We start from the raw sequence: 18,757 nt of genomic DNA, 5'->3' as shown, positions 1-18,757 counted from the left end.
TTCCAGCCCGGTGACTTTTTCTCTCTTTCAGTTTGTTCCTCGCCCCTTCCTGTGCCACGGGTCTCACTCAATCTTCCTTCCTGTCAGCACAGGGCTGCCGCCTATGCAAATCGATGAAAGTTATCTGCTAAGGAACAGCAGCATACAGTAACTACCACAGCTGAACAGTGACAGTGGGGTCTGTCCTGCTGGGATGCTCAATGCACAGCCATTTCCCCAGCCACAGCTGCTTTCTCCTAGAAGAGCCACAAAACCAGACTTAACAACATCCAAATTGCAATGAATTCCATCGAAGTAAAACCAGGAGCTCGCCCAGGTCTGGCAGAGCTGAGAGTTTTTGCTACATAACCCCCTCGCTAGCCAGGAACACTGAGGAGATCCCAGGAGAGGCCGGTGTCACAGCAGCTCTGCCCTTTGCTGCGCCATACACAGAACCATTTCCACAAGTACATTCAAGTTGTCTCTTGAAAGAGCAGAATAAGAGTAGGAACGAACTCCCCTTCCTCCAAAGCCATTTTTCTGCCAGTGCTGAATGCTTTCTTGAATTATGGGGTTTATCTATGAAGGGGTAGATCGCTTCACACCAAGGAGCGCTGCATCCACACCTGAGGAGTCAGAGCCACCGCAGCAGTGGGACCGGCGGATCTCTCCTCCCCAGCTCTGCTCACTCAAGTGGGGCTGATCATTATTTTGCATTTTTGTTCTACAAAAACGTTCATTTGTAAATCGTGTAACTGGTTTGTTGGCTTTTAGGCAAATGCTATTAATTCTGCAATATTGAGCAGAGAAGTTCCCTGAAGGCGGGTGGGCAGGGTGACCCAGCATCACTGAGACACAAGGCAAATAACTCCGCTTTCTGTGAGTTCTGGGGCAGAGCAGCAGTGCCCAGAGAAGGCGAAGTGGATCTCACCAAAATCATGGGATAATCACAAGCCACGGTGGAGCTTGCTGCCTGCTTTATGCCCAGTGGCTTGTATTTTGGCCCCAAAGTTCCTGCTGCTGGAATGGTCAAGAGTAAGCAGAAGTCAATGAGGAAAACAGACAAAAATAGCATGTCCTGTTAGGAGACCTGCCCTGGCAGGGTCTGCTCTAGCAGGCAGCTCCAATTAAACTGCATCTAAATTTGTAATCATACATCTTCATCAAGTCTAGCTGAGAGGTCGCCCATGACTGATGATAGAGATGATGGTGGGTGATGGTGCAGAGCTGGTGGAGGTCAGGGTGGGCTCGTGGCCAGACTGGCTGCACATGGTGAACCCCGTTTGGGGAGGAGAGATGGGGGCAAGCAGGAGTTTGGATCTTCAGCCACTCCTCTGGGCTGTGTCCCAGGGATTGCTCCGGGCACAAGCCTTGCTCCCCACCCGTCCTAGGGCTGCACCTGCTAAGGGCTTAGGTAAGACCCTTCCTCTGGCAAGTGTTAGGTCTGTTGGTAATTTCCTACCCTGTCAGGAGGCTGGTTTCAAAAGGAGATGGCATCTGGGAAGTCCCATCAGCTGTCACCTTTCCGAAAAGCTGTAGCTAAAGGTCCCTCACACCAAAAATGACTGTGCAGAAGCCCCAGTCGGGGGTGTACCTCCTGCTTTCACAATTATTCATTTATGGTAAATAATGCATCTGAATTATTTCTTTGCCACGGTATATAGCACATTCCTCGTGTTCTGTGCCGTTTACTTGATTCAAACCCAGATTCCCCAGCGTATTCACGAAGTTCAGCCTATGGAGATGCCAGCAGGCCGAGTGACCACAGCGGCTGCCAGGGGTCTCCAGCACCCACCCCAAGCGCTGAGGTGATGCAGAACCCACCAGGGCGGTGGGAAAGGCCGCAGAGCCCCCCCGGTGAGCCCCCCGAGCAAGGGGGACTCGAGGCCCGTTCCCCGAGCTCAGCCCCACGCAGAAGTCATTTGCCTGTCGACGACAGACCGTTCCGTCTCCTGAGGGGGCAGGGGCCGCCGCCGGGCCGGCCGGTGGGCAGCGGGTTACCGGAGGGCTCGCAGCCCCCTGCCGCTGCAGCGGGGGGCTCTGCCAGCCCGGCAGGCGGCGGGGCCGCAGGGTGGAAGGGGCGCAGCCCCCAAGGACCCCCCGCGGGTACGCAGCGGCTCTCGGCGGGCAGCGCCTGCGGATGGAGCGGGAGCGGGCGGCCGGGGCCCGGGACACGCCGCCACGGCCGGCCCGCAGCGGAGGACGGACCAGCGAGTCCGCCCCGCCGGACACGGCCGAGCGGAGCCGGGTCCAAGTGAGCAGAAGCGAACGGAGCCAAACAGAACCGGTCCAGCCGAACCGAGTCGATTCGAACCGAACCGAGGAGATTCGAACGCGATCGGATCCAGCCGAACCGAGCCGAACCGAACGGAGCCGAGCCGAGTCGACCACAGCCGGGCCCAGCCGAACCGGATCGAACCGAACGGAGCCGAGCTGAGGAGACCCGCGACGACGCCCGCGCGTGTGAGGGGCCGCGGCTCCGCGCCGCCCCGGCTGCCCGCCGAGCCCGGTGGCGGAGCCCGGCCGCCACCCCGTGCCCTGCCCGCCCCCGCCGCCCCCCCCCCCCCCCGCCGGCCCCCGCCCGCGCCGCCTCACGGCTGGAGGAAACCCATCGTGGCGCTCGGAGCAACCGGTGGGCGCTCGGGGAAGGCCCGGGGGGGCCGCCGCACCGCCGAGAGCCCCGGGGCGCTGGGCCGTGCCGCCGTGCCCAGCCCTGCGGCCCGGGGGAGAGGTGCTTCGGCTCCCCCAGCACCAGGCAGAGGCATCGGTAGCTGCCAGAACACCCGAGCTCTGGGGGCCTGTGGAGGTTCAGGGGGTCTGGAAAGCGCCCACCGGGCTGGAGCGGCGGCACAGGGAGCAGGCGGTGGTATGGAGGGACTTGGTCCTGGTGTCCCAGGGGTCGAGCAGCCCCATCTCACAGTCCCAGCTCTCTCTATGAGCAGAGCCCTATGGGAAGCTGAGGCTCTGAACAGGTCTGCACTTACAGGGGCAACGCGGCCTGGGGTTTGCTAGGAGATCAAAACTTCAAGGTCCACATGGTGATGCGGAGCCCCACGAAGGAGGCTGAGGAGCTGAAGCAGAGGGGAGCTGAGGTCATGAAGGCAGAACAGGACTATAAGCCATCATCGCTGGAGCTGGCCTTGGCAGCTGCTTAGGAAGCCTTTGTTGTAACCAAATTCTGGGAGCACTGCAGCAAAGAGAAGGAAATCGTGCAGGTACTGCTGATTGCTTTAACTGAGACCATATGTGTAATGGCCTGGGAGGGGCAGATCAAGGAACAGCTGTGTGGCATCGGGGGTTGGCAGGGCATGGGACATCTCTTAGTGCAGCCTTGCCAGCCCTGGTGGTTCAAGTGGCTAGTCCAGAACAGTCCCGAGGCCTCACAACAAACCAGGTCCCTGTTGTTGCTTGTAGGGCTGGGCACTTACAGGTCTCTGTTGCGTGCCTCTCCCTTCAGCACATCTTCCCCGAGGGCCTTGCAGTCACTGTTACAGTGCTCCTGGCTTCTCCTTGTCCCATGACTATTTTTTTGTTTGTGCTCCTAGGGACAAAAAAGGGCCCTCTTTTCTTCCCAGGGCCCCAGCACAGTGCAGAAGCAGAGCGGTGCACCCTTTGATTCAGGCAGGTAAGGCACATGCTGGGGTGCCAGGTGGCAGCCTGGGATGCTCAGGTTCTCCTGAACCCCCCAGGCCTCTGTTTCTAGAACCCCTCGGGCACAGCTTGTGCCCCAGTGCAGGGAAGGGCTCCCTCGTGGCTGCTCCAGGCCTCTGCCCCCAGGGAGAGCAGGTTGTGTGCCCTGGCCCGCCCCAGGCCGGCTGCATGCCAGAGCTGGGTGCTGTTCCCTGCCAGGCAGGGCTGCAGGGTGCTCAGTGGCACTGCCCTGACACTGATCGCGTAGCTTCAGGGGGCAGCTGGCTTGGGACAGATCCAGAACAAGCTCCCCAGCATCTGTAAGGCATGATTTTCCCACCACCACCTTGACCCTTTCTCATGCTACGCCTGGAGGAAAGGTGGACTGGGGGGGAACTCCTGGGTCAGGACTTCATCCTGCCTTCCACCGGCACACTCTGGTGAAGGCTTTCCTCTGCCTTGACCTTGTGATGGAGGGCTGCTGCTTCCTTTACACAACCCCAACCAGAGTGACTTGCAGCAGAGCCCTCCTTGCCAGTGGAAATAACGTGGGGGGCTGCTCTAGTGCAGCTCTCTTCAGCTTCCCTAACACAGTCTAAGGGAAAGCCCCAGCAGCCTCTGCCCTGTGACACCACCACTGTTTTTCCCCAATTCTTTTTGCAGATCAACCAGAGGAGTATGAGAAACATGGCTCCACTGGGGCCAAGGAAACAGCCGCTACGTCATTTCTACACCCTGAAACCAGGCTGCAGTGTGGACCTGACCATGAAACTCGGCCCCAAGGCCTGCACCTTCCCTCTGTGAGTGGCAGACAATAAAGCCGCCTTCAGCCCTGCCTCCTCTTCCACCTGAGCCTCTGCAGGAGGTAGCAGGATCTGGCCAAGGTGAGCTGCGCTGAGCCACGCTGCCTTTCCGCTAGCACCCTGGTGAAGGGCTGACCCTGCCAGAGCTGGGAAGAGCTTTAGTCCACGCATGTGCTCCAGGGCTCTCCCCCAGCTTGGTTGAGACTATTTAGACCAGTGCAACTAGAATGAGAGGAAAGGCTGTACTGTTGCAGGCAGACAGGTGGGAGCAGCTCTACCTTTGCATGCTGCCTTCAGGGAGGTGCGTAGTGATTCTTGGTTTTTTTCACAGGTGTGAAACACTGGTGGCAGTGGCTCTTTTTCCCAGATCACCCTCATTCCTAGGCAGCTCTGAGTGTACAGCACCACCCTGTAGGCTGAACGCATCGTACCTCCAGCCCCCGAGCGGCACCGCCTACTCTGCAACCACTGCAGGCCCCACACAGCAGGCCCACAACCAGCACAGCTGCAGGCTCCTAAGCAGACAGAGAACACTGGGGTTTCGCTGTGGACCAGGTTCAGGTGAGCCAGCCACAGAGCAGCACACCTGGAGAGACTGAGCACGCGTTGGCACCACCCCGGCAAAAGGGGAGCGTGCAGTGACTTCCCACGCTGCATAACACGAACGCTGAGCTCAGTTCCTCAAGTCAGACACCTCTCAGCCATGGCCTGGCCTCTGGGCTCCTAGAGCTCATTTCAGTCACTGCCCCCACGAGCCGAGTAAAACCCGTGCAAGACTGTTATCCTTAGGATTTAAGCGTCGCTTAAACAGCTCCTTCCCCCACACCACCGTATGCTTAAGGTACTGCTCAGATAAGAGCTCTGGGATTTGGCAGTCTGCCTGTGCTTGAAGTCAGTTGCAGCACTGGAGAGATGCTCAAGAGATCTCACCACATCTGCTCCTTGTCCAAGAGAAGACCTTCATTCCTGTTACTGGGGGAGGGAAAGCGGATGACAGACAAGGTTGGAAGAGTAGACAAGGCAGTGAGGCACAGCACATGTTAAATATCTTTATGAAGTCAATCTTATTTACATGGATACAGAATCACTTTACAGAAAGTTTAATCAGGAGGCAACATGTGCTTTATTTCAGCAAATTAAGGGCAAGACTATGACATGTCCTTGTTTAACTGGTCGATTAGTATGTGGGCTGATGGTACCTGCATGGTATAACTAACAGCGGGCTACAGAACCATGAAAATACTCACTGCAAGAGCTTAACTCCACCTGGAAGGAGTGATCCACTTCACTTGCATTCTCACACACATAGGAACGACGACTCTTTGACCAATCATTTATGCTACAGGTGTTGTGCTAATGTAATAAAAGACTTGTCCCAAACTGGCAAAGGGCTTGGTGATAGAATTGTACCCATTCAGAAGCAACAGCATTTGTGTTGTAACTTTAGTTATAGGTGGCAGGGCGGAGCAACCTGAGGCAAAGTGCAGATTCCATCACTGCTCTTTGTGCAGGAAATCAGCAGGACTAAGACACCCACAGCTGCTGAGGGAGCTGGGGTAGCTGGGCTCTGAGGAGTCCCAGCCACAGGGAGCCTTCCCACAGAGATGTATGGGACAGCTAGGAGGGCTGTCATGAGACAGCGTTAAAACTCACTAAGCCACCAAGTCTCCTGGGAGAAGATAAGCCGTGGTAAGTTCACCAAGCACATCTAGCATTCAGAAGGGCACCTGAGGTGAGCAGCAGCCATCTTGGACTCTGTACAGCATACTGCTCCACTCTGTGCTGGAAGGATATTTTTTTTTTATTTCACATTTTCACTGTTTTGGATTCTAAATAGTATTTCAACTTCAATTTTTACCAAATAAGCTTCCAGCAGCAGTAGGGGATATGAAGCAACCTCAAGAGAGCGCTGCATTTCTGCATTTTCCTTCATTACCAGTCCCTAGGATGGTGGGTGGGGTTTGTATCATGATGATCATTGGTGCCTCGGTGGTTTGTAGCCTCTCCAGCTGGGATTCTCACTGTGCTGCCGACTGATGTCCTTCACTCTCCAGAGCCCACTGCCCGAAAGATTAATCCCCAACTGCAAAGATGATCTGCTGCTGCTGGCTCTTAGTTTCCAGTAGAACGCTTCCCTGCAGTTGAAGCAAGAGAAAAGTTTAGTGCTTTCCGACTGAATTGGCCCCAGGGCGCAGCAGGCCCCGCTCCCTACTCTGCAAGCGCACCTCCCCACCTGACCTGCTGTCACACTTTGTCAGCCATGCAGAACAGACGAGCTCAAAGCCTGTGGTGACAGGCAGCTGAGCTCCTGGAATCCAAGACAGCAGTGCCTGCCACAGACGATGTCAAGTCTGCAGCACTCCCTCTGCAACACCAACTAAATGGCACGCTGAGTTCTAACACTGTACTCTTTGTGTGGTGAGGGCTTTGCTCTCCTTCATGACAACAACCGATTCCTTCTCGGTACTGGAAGCCCATGGGAGGGCCGAGTCCAGCCTGAGCGTACCGGCACCGGAGGCTCTGCAGGCACACCTGCGCCTCCCGGCAAGCCCGGGCTTTGCAGTGGCTGCTCAACTACTCAGTCCCAGCTTTACCAGCTAACGGGAACACCCTCGATGCTTTGAATCAGGTACAGCTACTGAGGGGACAGGGAAGCAGAGCTGCAGGGGAGGCCAGCAACCTGTCTGAAGATGTACCCAGCACTTTTGCTGAATTGAATTGTTGCTACAGCAAAAAGCAGTCTCTGGCTTTTTGCTCCAGGTCACAGGGGACAGCTAGGGCTTTTCACACCAGTGGCTGGAAGGCCTGAGGCTAAGTGAGAAGCAATGCTGTGCTTTTGCTGCTTCTACCTCCCAAGAAGTGCAAGTTCTGCTTAGTGTGGGGGAAAGAGGACAATAAAACACAAGAGGCCTCCTACCTCAGGTGGGGTGTCAGGAACTAAACATTTTCTTAAGTTTGGAAAGGAATCCCTCCTTGTTCTCCTCAGCCTCAGGCCTATCCCCGCCTGCGTCAGCACTAGCCGTGGCCCTGCCACCTGGACACAAACAGCAAAGGGCTGCAGTCAGACACATCTCCCACCAGTAGCCAGCACCATTAACAAAGCGAGAGAATTATTTTGGATAGGGAAGGGTCAAGTCAAGGCAGCTGGTTTTGCCTGCATCCTCACATACAGGGCTGTACCTGGCTGCAGGCCACGGTACTGGACCGCTTGCAGTGAAAGCACTGGAAAGCCCAGACCCCAGAAGTGGAAAAGATGACTGTGAGCCCAGGTAACACCATTCCCTTCCCCTCTCCCCAGCCCTCCAACTGGTGAGGGCATTCTCATGCTACATAATCAAGTCAGGGACCCCACAGGCTTTGGTAACAAGCACTTGGAATTGAGAGTCTGCCACTAAAACCAAGCTGTTAACTTGACCACAGCCAGCCATGACTTTACAGGAAAAGAAAGCTGTACTGGTGGTCCCTGGAACAATTTCTCTTCCTGTTTCATGGTCATGTCATGACCCTTTAGAGCAAAGCCATGCAAAACCATATCGGGAGCCTGCTTCATGTAATTTCAAGCAATGCTCAGACAAGCAGTATCAAGGAGAAAACAAACCAGGGCTAGAATGGAAAAGACTACAGTATTGCAGAACAACTGTCCAGATAAGGAATCGTACTGGCAGCAACGAGCATAATTTTCCTGTATAAACATGTCTGAGAAGTTGTTGTCCATCCAGAAGTGGCTACAGCAAGGACAAAGGAGACCTCTGCTCACCTACTTTTTCCACAGTAAAACCATCAGTAAGATGACCCCCAAATCCTCCTTGAGCTTTCTATGGGCACAGAGAACACAAAGTCCAGTCCTCCCCATCCTCCCACAGCTGACCGCCAAGCTCAGACTGATGCAATGCTATGAAATACTGAGGCCTGTGGCAGAATTCAGCTTCCAAGAGCAAGAACACGCTTTCAGCAACAGCCTGTCCCTATATTGCAAACTACTGGGATTTTTAATCCACCTTGCTGTTTAACTGTGGTACAAACTGGCAGGTTTGCTTTTTAAAAAATGAATTTGGAGAGCTTTTTTTATCTTCGGCACATAAATTCCATTAAAAAGCTAGAATGAAAGTTTTCTGTTTAGAGATCTCTCCCAAGGCTGACCTTTAATGCTTACCCTCAGCATAAAGACATAACTTGTGTGTTATGAAAGCACTATAAAACATAACATTGGTAAGTATTTGGCAGCTGCTGCCTTCCAATATCCTGAACTTCAGCCTATATTCCTCAGGTTTTGGCATGTGTAGTAAAGAAGACCCAAGTTCCTGGGATCATTTAGCAGCTTTGAAAGGCTCCAACCTTTGCCTAGCCATACACAGTCATAAATGCCCTTTCTGGTTTCAAACATAAAAACAAATCCAACTGGCTTGAAACAGCTCACTGTTCCAATATAAGCAAAGAAAAAATTATTTTCCAGTAACAAAAGACAAAGTCCTTGCCTTACTATTTTACCATATGTTTTACCTTTAGCTGCTGCCAGGTACCTCACCCCCTGAAACTTACAACACAGAATTGCTGAATCAAAAATTTTAACCTGAAGCTGAAAGAGGAGCTTTACAAAGCTCACAGCTGACTTCGCTCCCTCCATCACGCTGGATGCTGTGTGCTGACTGGAGCCAACACTCAGCACCAATCAACATTCCTGTCTGAGGTTCCCCAAATGTACAGGGTATGGCTCACAGCAGCCTTGACAGCAGTCCTCCCTCTTCAACTTTCAAGGAGAAACGTCCCCACTGCGGTCAGAAGCACAACAGATTAGCTCATACAGAAACTTGCCTGAAGCACATTCTCTTTTTCTGCCTCTGCTACTAAGACAAGTTACTTCTGGCACAGGGGCAGAAGCAGGGAGCCGAAGGCATTCACCACCGCAGCGAAACTCACCACAACTTGTCAGGACCCTGGAGTATCAAATACCTCTCTATTCATGCACAGATTTGCCCAGTAAGTATTTAAGTAAAGCCTTCTGCAAAGAGGCTACCTCCTTGCTTTGTGCTACAGCCTATTAACATCGTATGAAAATTATTTCCAAAATAACACGCTTGGCAGGTTGTGCTAACACGCTGTTTCAAGGTGATCCTGGCTCACCTTCCTCCCCAGGAACCCTCAGGAAGCACTCTGCACGCCTACACCAACTCCATGAGGAAGGAGCACTAATTCCCACCGCTCACCTGATGCTGTATTTGTGACCCCGTTCACCGTGCCGTCCACATCTGCCTCGTCCTCAGCATAGCTCATCATTAAGGCTCTCTGGCGATCCGTCAGCCTCCTGCACGTCCAAGACAGAGGTGTTGGTTACAGCTGTCTTTAGGGACACTTGTATCTACAGACCTCCTTAACCTTCTCCAGCTGCACACACGAGAGGCAGCTACTGGAAGTACAAGATGAATACACCTGGCATGCACAGAGAGAACCTGTGGTGCTCTTAAAATGAGCAATCTATAAAGAATAAGCCCTAATGAAAGAGGAGAGATATGACCCACTGCATTTCACCAAAGTGCAGTGAAAAACTGGAATATTTTGAAGTGCTGAGAAGAACTGTGCGGAGCTGTAAGACAACACACATCTGGCAGGGAGCCCTCAGGAAATTAACTCCCTTGTCGAGTGCAGCGATACAAGCTAAAAAGTTTCCTTCACCACAGGAGCCAAGGGTGGCCAAGCAGTCTGAAGAGCAGCTGCCAAGTTCAGTTCCTTTGAGCAGGAGGTGTGAGAGCACAGGCGCGCTGTAAGCCAGAAGACTGAAATTATGTAACCAGGATCCAGACAGAATCTCAGATAGCCAGGCAAATACGCAGGTGAAGAAGTACTGATGTATTTCCAGGGTTTAGTATTTTAACAGCTGAACTGCCGAATAATACTATTATTAAAAAAAAAAATAAAAAATCTACCTCACATTAGAATTAAAAGCAGAGTAGAATATTGGTGATCTTGATAAAGCAGTACAGAATTTTCACAAAATCTTTCTGAACAACATTTTTTGCAACAAGCTCGAAATTTCACAGAAATTTGTATTAGCTGTACTTACTGAGGAACTTTTATCTTTATGTGAATGTAGTGGTCTCCATAGCCATAACTGTTAACCTTGGGAATGCCTTTCCCACTCATTCGAATTCTCTGGTCTGGCTGAATACCAGGGGGTATCTATGAACACAGAGGTGTCATGTTTAATATTCTAGTTTACCCATTTATATAGCAATTACATTACGTGTCTATGAAAATTAAGTACTTCTCCAGCAAGCTTCAAAGCAGCATGGGAGATATCTGATACATTCGTGCACCTGGACACGTTCAGAAGCTAAGTCAATAATGACAGAAAAACTTTTGAAGGAACGAGTAAAGAAACTTGCACAGTCCATAGACCTTGGATGGGATCTGTCCAGAAGTCCACCTAGCCCTTCCCTTTTCCCTGTCCCTACAGCGTGATAGGAAAGGACACGTGACCAAGCAGAGCACAAACTACCTGACACTCAATCCTGAAGAAGTCTGAAACATGATACTGACAGACTTAGGAGATTTGCACCACCTTTGAAGCAAAGGATAAGTCTCTGCTGTCCCACACCAATTCATGCCCAAGCTTTTCCACATTAACGGTACTTACTGTGATATTGATTGTCTCATACAAGCCTTGACACCTGGCCGTGCCTCCCAGAACAGCCTGTGCTATTGAAATAAGGAGGTCCGAATGGATATCTGCTCCGTTTCTTCTGAACACAGAACTTTTCTGAACCTAAAAGGAGGCAGGCCCAAAAAGAAGTGAGCACACCACCACAAAGTCCTCATGGTAAACTGCTTTGAAGATTCTCAAAAGAAAACATACCAGAATGCTGTAGTCAGACCCTTTACCACCCACCAACTGCAGCGCTAAGAAGTGTAAGTCAATGTTCAGTCTTCTAGAAAAACACTGACCTTGACATAATCATAATTAGCCAGAGGCTTAGGAGGATGCCTGCTTCCTATCTCGGCAACTCCCTCCCCTAATCCTGTTGTTAATTTATCAGTGTCAGCATGATTCTGTGGAAACAGAGAAGACACTGCCTTGTCCTGTACCCTGAACAGGTGAAAGCCAGAAGAGAAGAGGGAGGCAAGCACCTCTGCAGCAGCCTCACAAGCTGGAAGAGAATTAAGTCCTCCTGCACCAGTAAAAAGGCACTGAAAAAAAACCTTTTCCTTCACAGAGATGCCTACGACCAGATGCCTATAGGAGAAGAGGGCCTCAGCTAAAAAAAGTGTAAACCAGCACTTAAGATATATCTGCAAAAGGACACTGGACCAGCCAGCCTCTCGCAGGCATTCCTGCAGCCCTCCCACCTGTGCAAGCAGACAGCGCCTTCACATTTCCAAGTCAAACACTCAAGGCATCAAGAACCTGCTCTGCATTTTGATGCACACTACCCTAAGGGCCTTGTCCTGGGATTCTTCATGAGCAGACTTAACATTACACGGCTTGTTACAATGCAGATCTCCAGCTATCTCAGAAAGTTCACGTGGATCATGTTACCTCAGCTGTTTCAAAGGATCACTCGCTCGCTGTTCCTCCTCCATCCCCCATTCCAGCAGTCACTTCCCAGGCAGTCACAAAGGGAACAAGCAACCAACTTAAATAACGAAAACAGTTTATGATACATACCCTGAATGTAATGAAAATTTCTTTCTTCCCCACAGGCATCCGAACTGTCTGCCCATCCTCAACGCCTGCAAGCACAAGAAGAGGGAAGGTTACCTTGCGTTATAATCCACGTGTTACCTGTATACCTACAACTCCTGCCATCCTCAAAAGCCGGCCACCACAGCAGCACCCGCACATGCAGGAGCACGAGGCACAAGACCTACCAGCGGGCAGCACAGTAACGCTCTTCACAGGAGCCCAGGAGCTGCGGCCAAAGGAACAAGGTGTCAGCACATGCTCATACCTCTGAGGTGATCACTATGCCCCGAGCAGGCTTGTTACCTCAGTCCCTACAGAATGCTTTAGGAAATGCATCAGATTAAGGAACACTGCAGCCTCCACAAGGCTGCAAGAAAATTACATATTATTCACCCGGGGCCGTCTCCAAGAAGCAAGTCTTCAGCCCCACCAATCATTTTATTCTCTCTGGTGAGGAAGGTCATCAGCACACTTTCCTGAGCAAGCTAAGGCTTTCAAAATTCCCACCCTCTCCCCAGGCTTCACCAAGGACAAATGAAAGACCCAAGGCAGCAAAACCTTTTGACGATTTCACTCTTCAAAACCTGCCTAGAAGGATCCATGCAAGAACCAAAACCTCAGCTCAGGAAGGGCAAAGCAAACATTTATATCTGTGGCCAGAAAGTTCCTCTCATTACTAGCCCATTCAACTGCCAAGCCATCAACCTGCTTTGCTCTTAAGATCACTTCTCTGCAGCAAGACTTCTTACATTGCTCTCACACTTGTACCTGGCAGGGACCAGCTGTGCTTTGACAGCCAGTCCCTTGCTGTTGGCCAAGTGGAAGCAAACAACTACAGTTATTTAACAAAGAGCAGCCCACAGGTACACTAACCAGCTGGCACAGGAACCATCACTGTCTTCTTTTGTTTGGTTTGCCCCGTTCCTCGACATACTATGCATGGTGTTGTTATGATGGAACCACGACCGCCGCATCGTCGGCACGTAGATCGCATTACAAAAGGGCCGGTATTTATTGTCTCCTAGTGAGGAGAAAACAGATCATACAAATATTTAGTACCAAGATGGTACTTTTCGCTTCCACAAAACACTGCCAGTAACTGGCCCAGCACATCTGAGTCCTCCTAACTGCACATGCAACCCGACAGGGACAGTGATACCCTTTAGCAAGGGGTGGAGCAGAAAACTGACTCAGAAATCCAAAGAAGATGCTGCTTTTGAGAAGCTGGATTGGATTCAGTTGCCATTGCCCTCTGATTTCCACTGAAAACCATCACTACTACGAGCAAGTGCCTCATGGCAAGGAGAAAGGAAACCCAATGCTTTCCATCTGTAGGCTTTAGTGTGCAAGAAGGGACAAAGCTTCTCACAGTGCTATTTCACAAGGAACTACAAACATCTGTATTCTGAGAAATCCAAGGACAATTCACTTGCATGAATTACTGCCAGTGTCCAGGAAAACATTATGGAGACTAAGCTATGGGCTGAACTGTGAAAGCCACCTGCCAGATTGAAGCACACGAGGAAGGAGTGGGAAGAGCTTGCAGCCTCCTCTGACCAACTACACAATGTTCTGGTCACAGACTGACTGCCAGTACCCAGTTTGATGCGTGGAAGTTGAAAGCCTGAACGTTGATCAATACTTACTGTAAGTAAAATGCATCTTCTTGTTTCATGATTACCCTCGGCTATTCTCACCTTCCTCCCTCCCTCCACTCCTCAATTTAAAGTATGCCACTTAATGCCCAAGTAATTTCAGAACTGTTACATTATATAAATACAGTTAAGTAATTTCAGAACTGTTACATTATATAAATATGGTTTACTGGATTACCACACCAGATGATCTGGCCCTGAAGGCTAGTGCTTTTAGCTGGGCAGAGCTCTTCTTTAGTACAAAGAAAATCTTCCTAGCCTATTAACATCCAGTCCACATTAACTTGGCTTCACTCAAGATAAGCTGATAACTGCAGTGAGAATTTTTCACTGCAGGAGGGACTGACTTGCCCCTACAAGGAGAAGCACAGCAAAACTCATCTTAAAAAGTGCGTACCATGCCAGTGCCACTGCAGTAGTGACAGCGCTGCACTTTGGTACCGGGTTCGTGTCCTTTACCATTGCATCGCTCACAGGCGTCGTTGATGTTCACCACAATCTCCTTGTTAACACCTTTCGCAGCTTGGGTGAATGTCAGTTCCATGATATACTGTACAGGAAACATGGACATCGATCTACAACTGATGTGCAATGGGGTCTTAAGCAGACCAAAATTGTTTTAGGTCTAATATTAAACAATGCTTAAATACATCCAGGTAATAGAGAGGGAAAAGAAATGGATGGATGCAAAACTCATTCAGAAGGGTTTGCCTCATTTGAGGAAGCAATTTCTGCCTCATATAAATACATCTCATATAAATAAAAAGGGGTACAAAAGGATCGCAGACATTACAGGAACAATGATTACAGTCTGATAAGCAGTTGTGTAGCAGAAATAAGATTTAAAAATAGAAAAGAAGGAAGTAAAAAATACAATTCAAACATTTTTCTGCTCTGAGGAAAACCCTTAATATTTCTAAAGGTTTGGTTTAATGGGAATGCAGCAACAGGTGAGGCTGAAGGTTTTCAGCCCCAAAGACACTATCTGCTCTTACTCAATATTTACCAAGGGAAGCCATCAACAAAGATGACTTCACAAATACAAAATTCTGCTTATAATAAAAAGGTAATTTTTAGTAAAGCCAGAAGTACCAGATACCAAGCATTTCTGAAGGCAGCACATGAGCCAACACCGTCAACACTTAAAAGAACATTTAGCTGCAGTACAAAAGACAAGACACAGGTTTTATTATGGGCTCCACTGCAAAGTTAAGCCCATTAAGTTGCAAAATTAAGCCAATTAAGCAGTCAAACCTAACGCTGGAAGGCTTGTTTTACAGTTAAAAAGTTATTCTGTGGTTTTCAGCATTATAGATCAAAGCATACATATGTAAATCAACATACGGCCCAGAAGATGCCTCTACAATGATGGAATTGTTTAGCAGCACCAACTGGTGTCAGTAAACACCAGATGAAGTAGCTGAAGTCCAGAAAACATTCTGTCTGGAGCTGTGGAGAAGGTATCTACACAGCTTATCAAAAATATGTGACTCTCCCACCCATATAATGGGACACTCACATGCTGACACTCCCAGAAGGAAGTTCTGCGCTTAAGCTCGCTCCCAGAGAGATCTGGGCCAGACTAGAGTCCCTCTCCAGGTTTTGAGTTTTCCATTTCTCATTTTCATTTCATTACTCAAAAAATAAATGCACTTCATACCTCCTGTGGCTGGTCAAAGACATTCTGAAAATCACCAAAAGGGGATCCCGAAAACTCTCCGAAGATTTTTCTGAAAAGCTCCTCTGGATCAATCGATGGACCACTACTCCAGTACTGCCTCCCAGCGCCAGCACCTGCTGCGCCAGCATCAAAACTAGCTGTGCCATACGCATCATATTGTTTCCGCTTCACTTCATCACTTAATACCTTTGAGACAAAAGAACAATGCTGTCAGGACACTGTACAGGTCCCAAGCAACAGGGCCACCCGCATCTGCAAAGCGGTGTCTCTCAGGAGACTTCAGGTCTACTGGCGTTGCCGCCACAAGCCCATGTTCCCAAACCTTCTTGTCATCAGGAGGGCTACCCCAGCTCTCAGCAGCATATGAATTATTGAGAAGCTGCTTCTTCCCTGGTATCTCTCAGCTCATCATCAGGAAAACAACAAGATCTTACTGATTTATAATGAGCAAGAATGACTTACACTGTATAGTTGATCATTAATATACCGGGAGAAAGCTGGTGGTAAGGGTGCTGGGGTAATGTGAAAAGCCATGAAAGCAAAAACCAGCACAAGATTTCTGAACAATCTGAAGAATGGGAAGAAATGGGGCTGGGGGAGCACAGTGCGAGATACCTGTCTCCAGCAGCTAGTACCTGCTGACAGGTTTTTCTGTTTGTTATTTAAGCTAACCAATAATTCCACTGCATCCGTGCCAGTCACTCAGTGCTAAGAAAGAGCACAAACTGGAAGAGCCCAAAACATATACAGGTAAATCAGCCACTTGGGCTAAGTAATTTGCTGGAGACACCATTAGGACAAAGGCACTCAAGCCTGAAGTGCAAGACATCAAAAAATAGCCATGGTTTTACAGGAAACACACAGAGGAAATGCTTCCCCCCCACCACCTACCCTCTGACCTTTCCTCGCTTTCATCACAGCAAAATCACACACATTACCTCATAGGCTTCTGCCAGCTGAGAGAACTTCTCTTTAGCTTTAGGGTCATCCTTATTTGTATCAGGGTGATATTTCTTCGCCAACTAAACAACAAAAAGGAATGAGAGACGGGTAGAAGTACTTTATATCTCACACGCCAGGAAAAACACACCAGGCAGCGCTTGGTATTCACTATCTGTATTTAAGGGAACTAAAGCCTTCATTTCCCGCTATCGACCCAATATAAAGAACTACAGAAGCTGCTCCCGAACCCCTCAGCAACCCCAGGGCCTTCTGGAGGGAGACCCGAGTCACGGCACCCCGGCCCGCGCCGCTGACCAGCCCCTCGGCCCCGGCCCGCAGCGGGCCCAGACACCGCGGCCTTAGGGGCGGGAGGGCTCGGCGGCAGCACGTGCCTGGTAGTAGGCCTTCTTGATCTCCTTCTGGGTGGCGGAGCGCGGCACCCCCAGCACCTGGTAATAGTCCTCCTTGGCGCGGGCCGCCGCGCTGCTGTGGAAGGCGGCGGCGTGCTTCGTCCCTGCGGAGGAGGAGGGCAAAGGGGCCGGGTGAGGGCCGGGCCTGCGCCGCAGAGGGCAGGCGGCGGGACAAGGCCGGGGGGATGGGCCCGGTCCCGCCGCCCGCCGCCCCGGCCCCGCTGAGGCCCCGGCCCCGCTCACCCGCGGCGCACAGCCCGGCGCGCAGCGGCAGGAGGCGGCGGACGGCGGCGGTCGGCGGCGGGCCGCTGAGGCGCCGGACGAGCCAGACGAGCGGCAGCCGCCCGTCCCCCGGCCCGCGGCTCCTAGCAGCGGCCACGGCGGCGGCCGCCCCGAGCCAGCGCGACGAGCTCCTGGCCGCCATCTTGGCCCGCGCGCAGCGCTGCGCCTGCGCCGCCGGCGGGGGAGGAGGGGCCGCGCCTGCGCGAGAGCCCCGCGCCGGGCCCGGGCCCGTCGCTGCGCATGAGCGGGGCCGCCGTGTCACCCCGCGCTCGCAGCCCGCCCCGGCCCCGCTGCCAGCGGGCACCCCCCCCCCGAGCCCCGGTACTGAGAGAGCCCCCGTGAGGGCCTCGGGGCAGCGGTGCTGGGCAGGAGGCGGCTCCGGCTCCCTCTGGGGGAGGCCCGGGGAAGGGGCTGCGGGCAGGACCCCCTCAGGATGAGCTTGTCCCCAGCCAGGCTCCGCGCCCCGCCGCGACACCCGCCTCCGGGGGGCTGGGGCGGCCGGGCCTCCCGCAGCGGGGCTGGCTCAGCGCTCAGGGCCTGTGCTGCCGCCCCAGCGCCTGGGCGGGTGGAACGCGGGCAGAGCTGCAGCGAAGGCCCGGCAGGGCTGCGCCGGCACGGCGCTGCTCTCCTCAGGCTCGCTGCTGCCCAGCCCGCTGCCGGCCTGCCTTCGTTACCGGGGCGGCCGCCATGAAACACCCGTTAGCAGGGGTGTTCGGCCCTGGGGTGTGCGGGGGGACACGGCGGCAGGGCCGAGCGGCGGAGAGGATGTGTCGGGTCCTGCCTGCTCCCGCTGTGCACACACACGGGTGTTGCAGCCCGGCTGGAGGGAAGGAGACCTGGGCTCTGCCGGGGGTGGGTGATGCCCCGGTGGGCTCGAGGGTGCTGGGATCCAGCGCTCTTGCCCCTGCCCTTCCTTGGCAGCTGTCTGCACACAAAGCTTGCTCTTCACCAGCAGCTGCAAGGCCGGGCAGGGGACAAGGGACTGGAAACCTCCATGCTTTCTGCCCGGAGCCGGAGGGAACAGCTGCCCCTGTCTCCAGCGGGGAATTCGGCGACAGGCGGGGGTGGCAGCCCCGGGTGCCCGAGGGCAGGCAGCCACGAGCTGGTGACCCCGAATCCCTGCGGCAGAAAGGCAATGTGGCTGCACGCCCCGGGACCCCCAGGAGCCGAGCGGCTCCGGCGCCGGGGTCGGCCCTGAGGGCAGGAGGAGGGTCCCGAGGAGCCGGGGCTGGGGTCTGTGCCCCGCTCGCGGTGCCCGCGCTGGGGGCACCCGGGGGCACAGGCCACGCGTGGGGGGAGGGGCCGGGGGTGTGCCCAGCGCGGAGGGGCGGGGCCGAGCGCCGGGGGCGGGGCCGGGCCGGGCGCGGCTGGGCTCGGCTCGGTGCGGCTCGGTGCGGCCGGACCACCATGAACCGCTTCAAGGCGTCCAAGTTCCGGCACACCGAGGCCCGGCTGCCCCGCAGGGAGGTGAGCGCCGCGGGATGCTCCCCGCCGTTCGGGACCGGGGGAGCGCGGGCGCGGCGGGGCCGGGGCTCCCTGTGGGCAGACGGTAGGACCGGCCCCGCAGCGGCGGCGGGGCGGTTCCGGGTCCCGCTGCTGCGGCATCGCCGGTGTGGCGGGGCCGTGCCCGGGTCCCCCGCCCGGTGCCGGGCCGCGGTGCGGCAGCATCGCCCGTGCGGCCCCTCCTTGGCACCCGC

At 53.2% G+C, this 18,757-nt stretch overlaps 2 protein-coding genes across 2 annotated transcripts in view; one reads left to right on the top strand and one right to left on the bottom strand.

Annotated features, from left to right (window-relative positions):
- Nucleotides 1-5,447: 5,447 nt before the first annotated feature.
- Nucleotides 5,448-17,225, bottom strand: DNAJA3 (DnaJ heat shock protein family (Hsp40) member A3). The gene is made up of 11 exons (XM_040592034.1): nt 17,022-17,225; nt 16,761-16,882; nt 16,365-16,448; nt 15,406-15,612; nt 14,143-14,295; nt 12,964-13,111; nt 12,073-12,137; nt 11,044-11,172; nt 10,471-10,586; nt 9,617-9,714; nt 5,448-6,547 (listed from the first exon to the last, which is right to left on the bottom strand). Exons 1-11 carry the CDS (start codon nt 17,200-17,202, stop codon nt 6,525-6,527), a joined length of 1,326 nt encoding a protein of 441 aa, XP_040447968.1. The 5' UTR covers nt 17,203-17,225; the 3' UTR covers nt 5,448-6,524.
- A 1,193-nt stretch (nt 17,226-18,418) lies between these two features.
- CORO7 (coronin 7) overlaps nt 18,419-18,757 on the top strand; it is a 38,512-nt gene continuing 38,173 nt past the window's right edge. The window contains exon 1 of the mRNA XM_040590994.1: nt 18,419-18,527. Within this exon, the coding sequence (XP_040446928.1) occupies nt 18,468-18,527 (60 nt within the window). The 5' untranslated portion in view covers nt 18,419-18,467. The remainder of the gene's footprint in view (nt 18,528-18,757) is intronic.

This window comes from Falco naumanni, chromosome 4 (assembly GCF_017639655.2).
Source record: "Falco naumanni isolate bFalNau1 chromosome 4, bFalNau1.pat, whole genome shotgun sequence".
Lineage (NCBI taxonomy): Eukaryota > Metazoa > Chordata > Aves > Falconiformes > Falconidae > Falco > Falco naumanni.
The sequence above is the reverse complement of the archived record's forward strand: the minus strand, read 5'-3'. Positions and strand labels throughout refer to the sequence as shown.

Coding starts and splice junctions, on each gene's coding strand:
- DNAJA3 (XM_040592034.1), bottom strand. CDS start 17,202: ATGGCGGCCAGGAGCTCGTCGCGCTGGCTCGGGGCGGCCGCCGCCGTG. Junction 12,138..12,963: donor GATGGTTCCTGTGCCAGCTG/GTTAGTGTACCT, acceptor TTGTGCTTGCAG/GCGTTGAGGATGGGCAGACA. Junction 10,587..11,043: donor ATGAGACAATCAATATCACA/GTAAGTACCGTT, acceptor CTGTGTTCATAG/ATACCCCCTGGTATTCAGCC.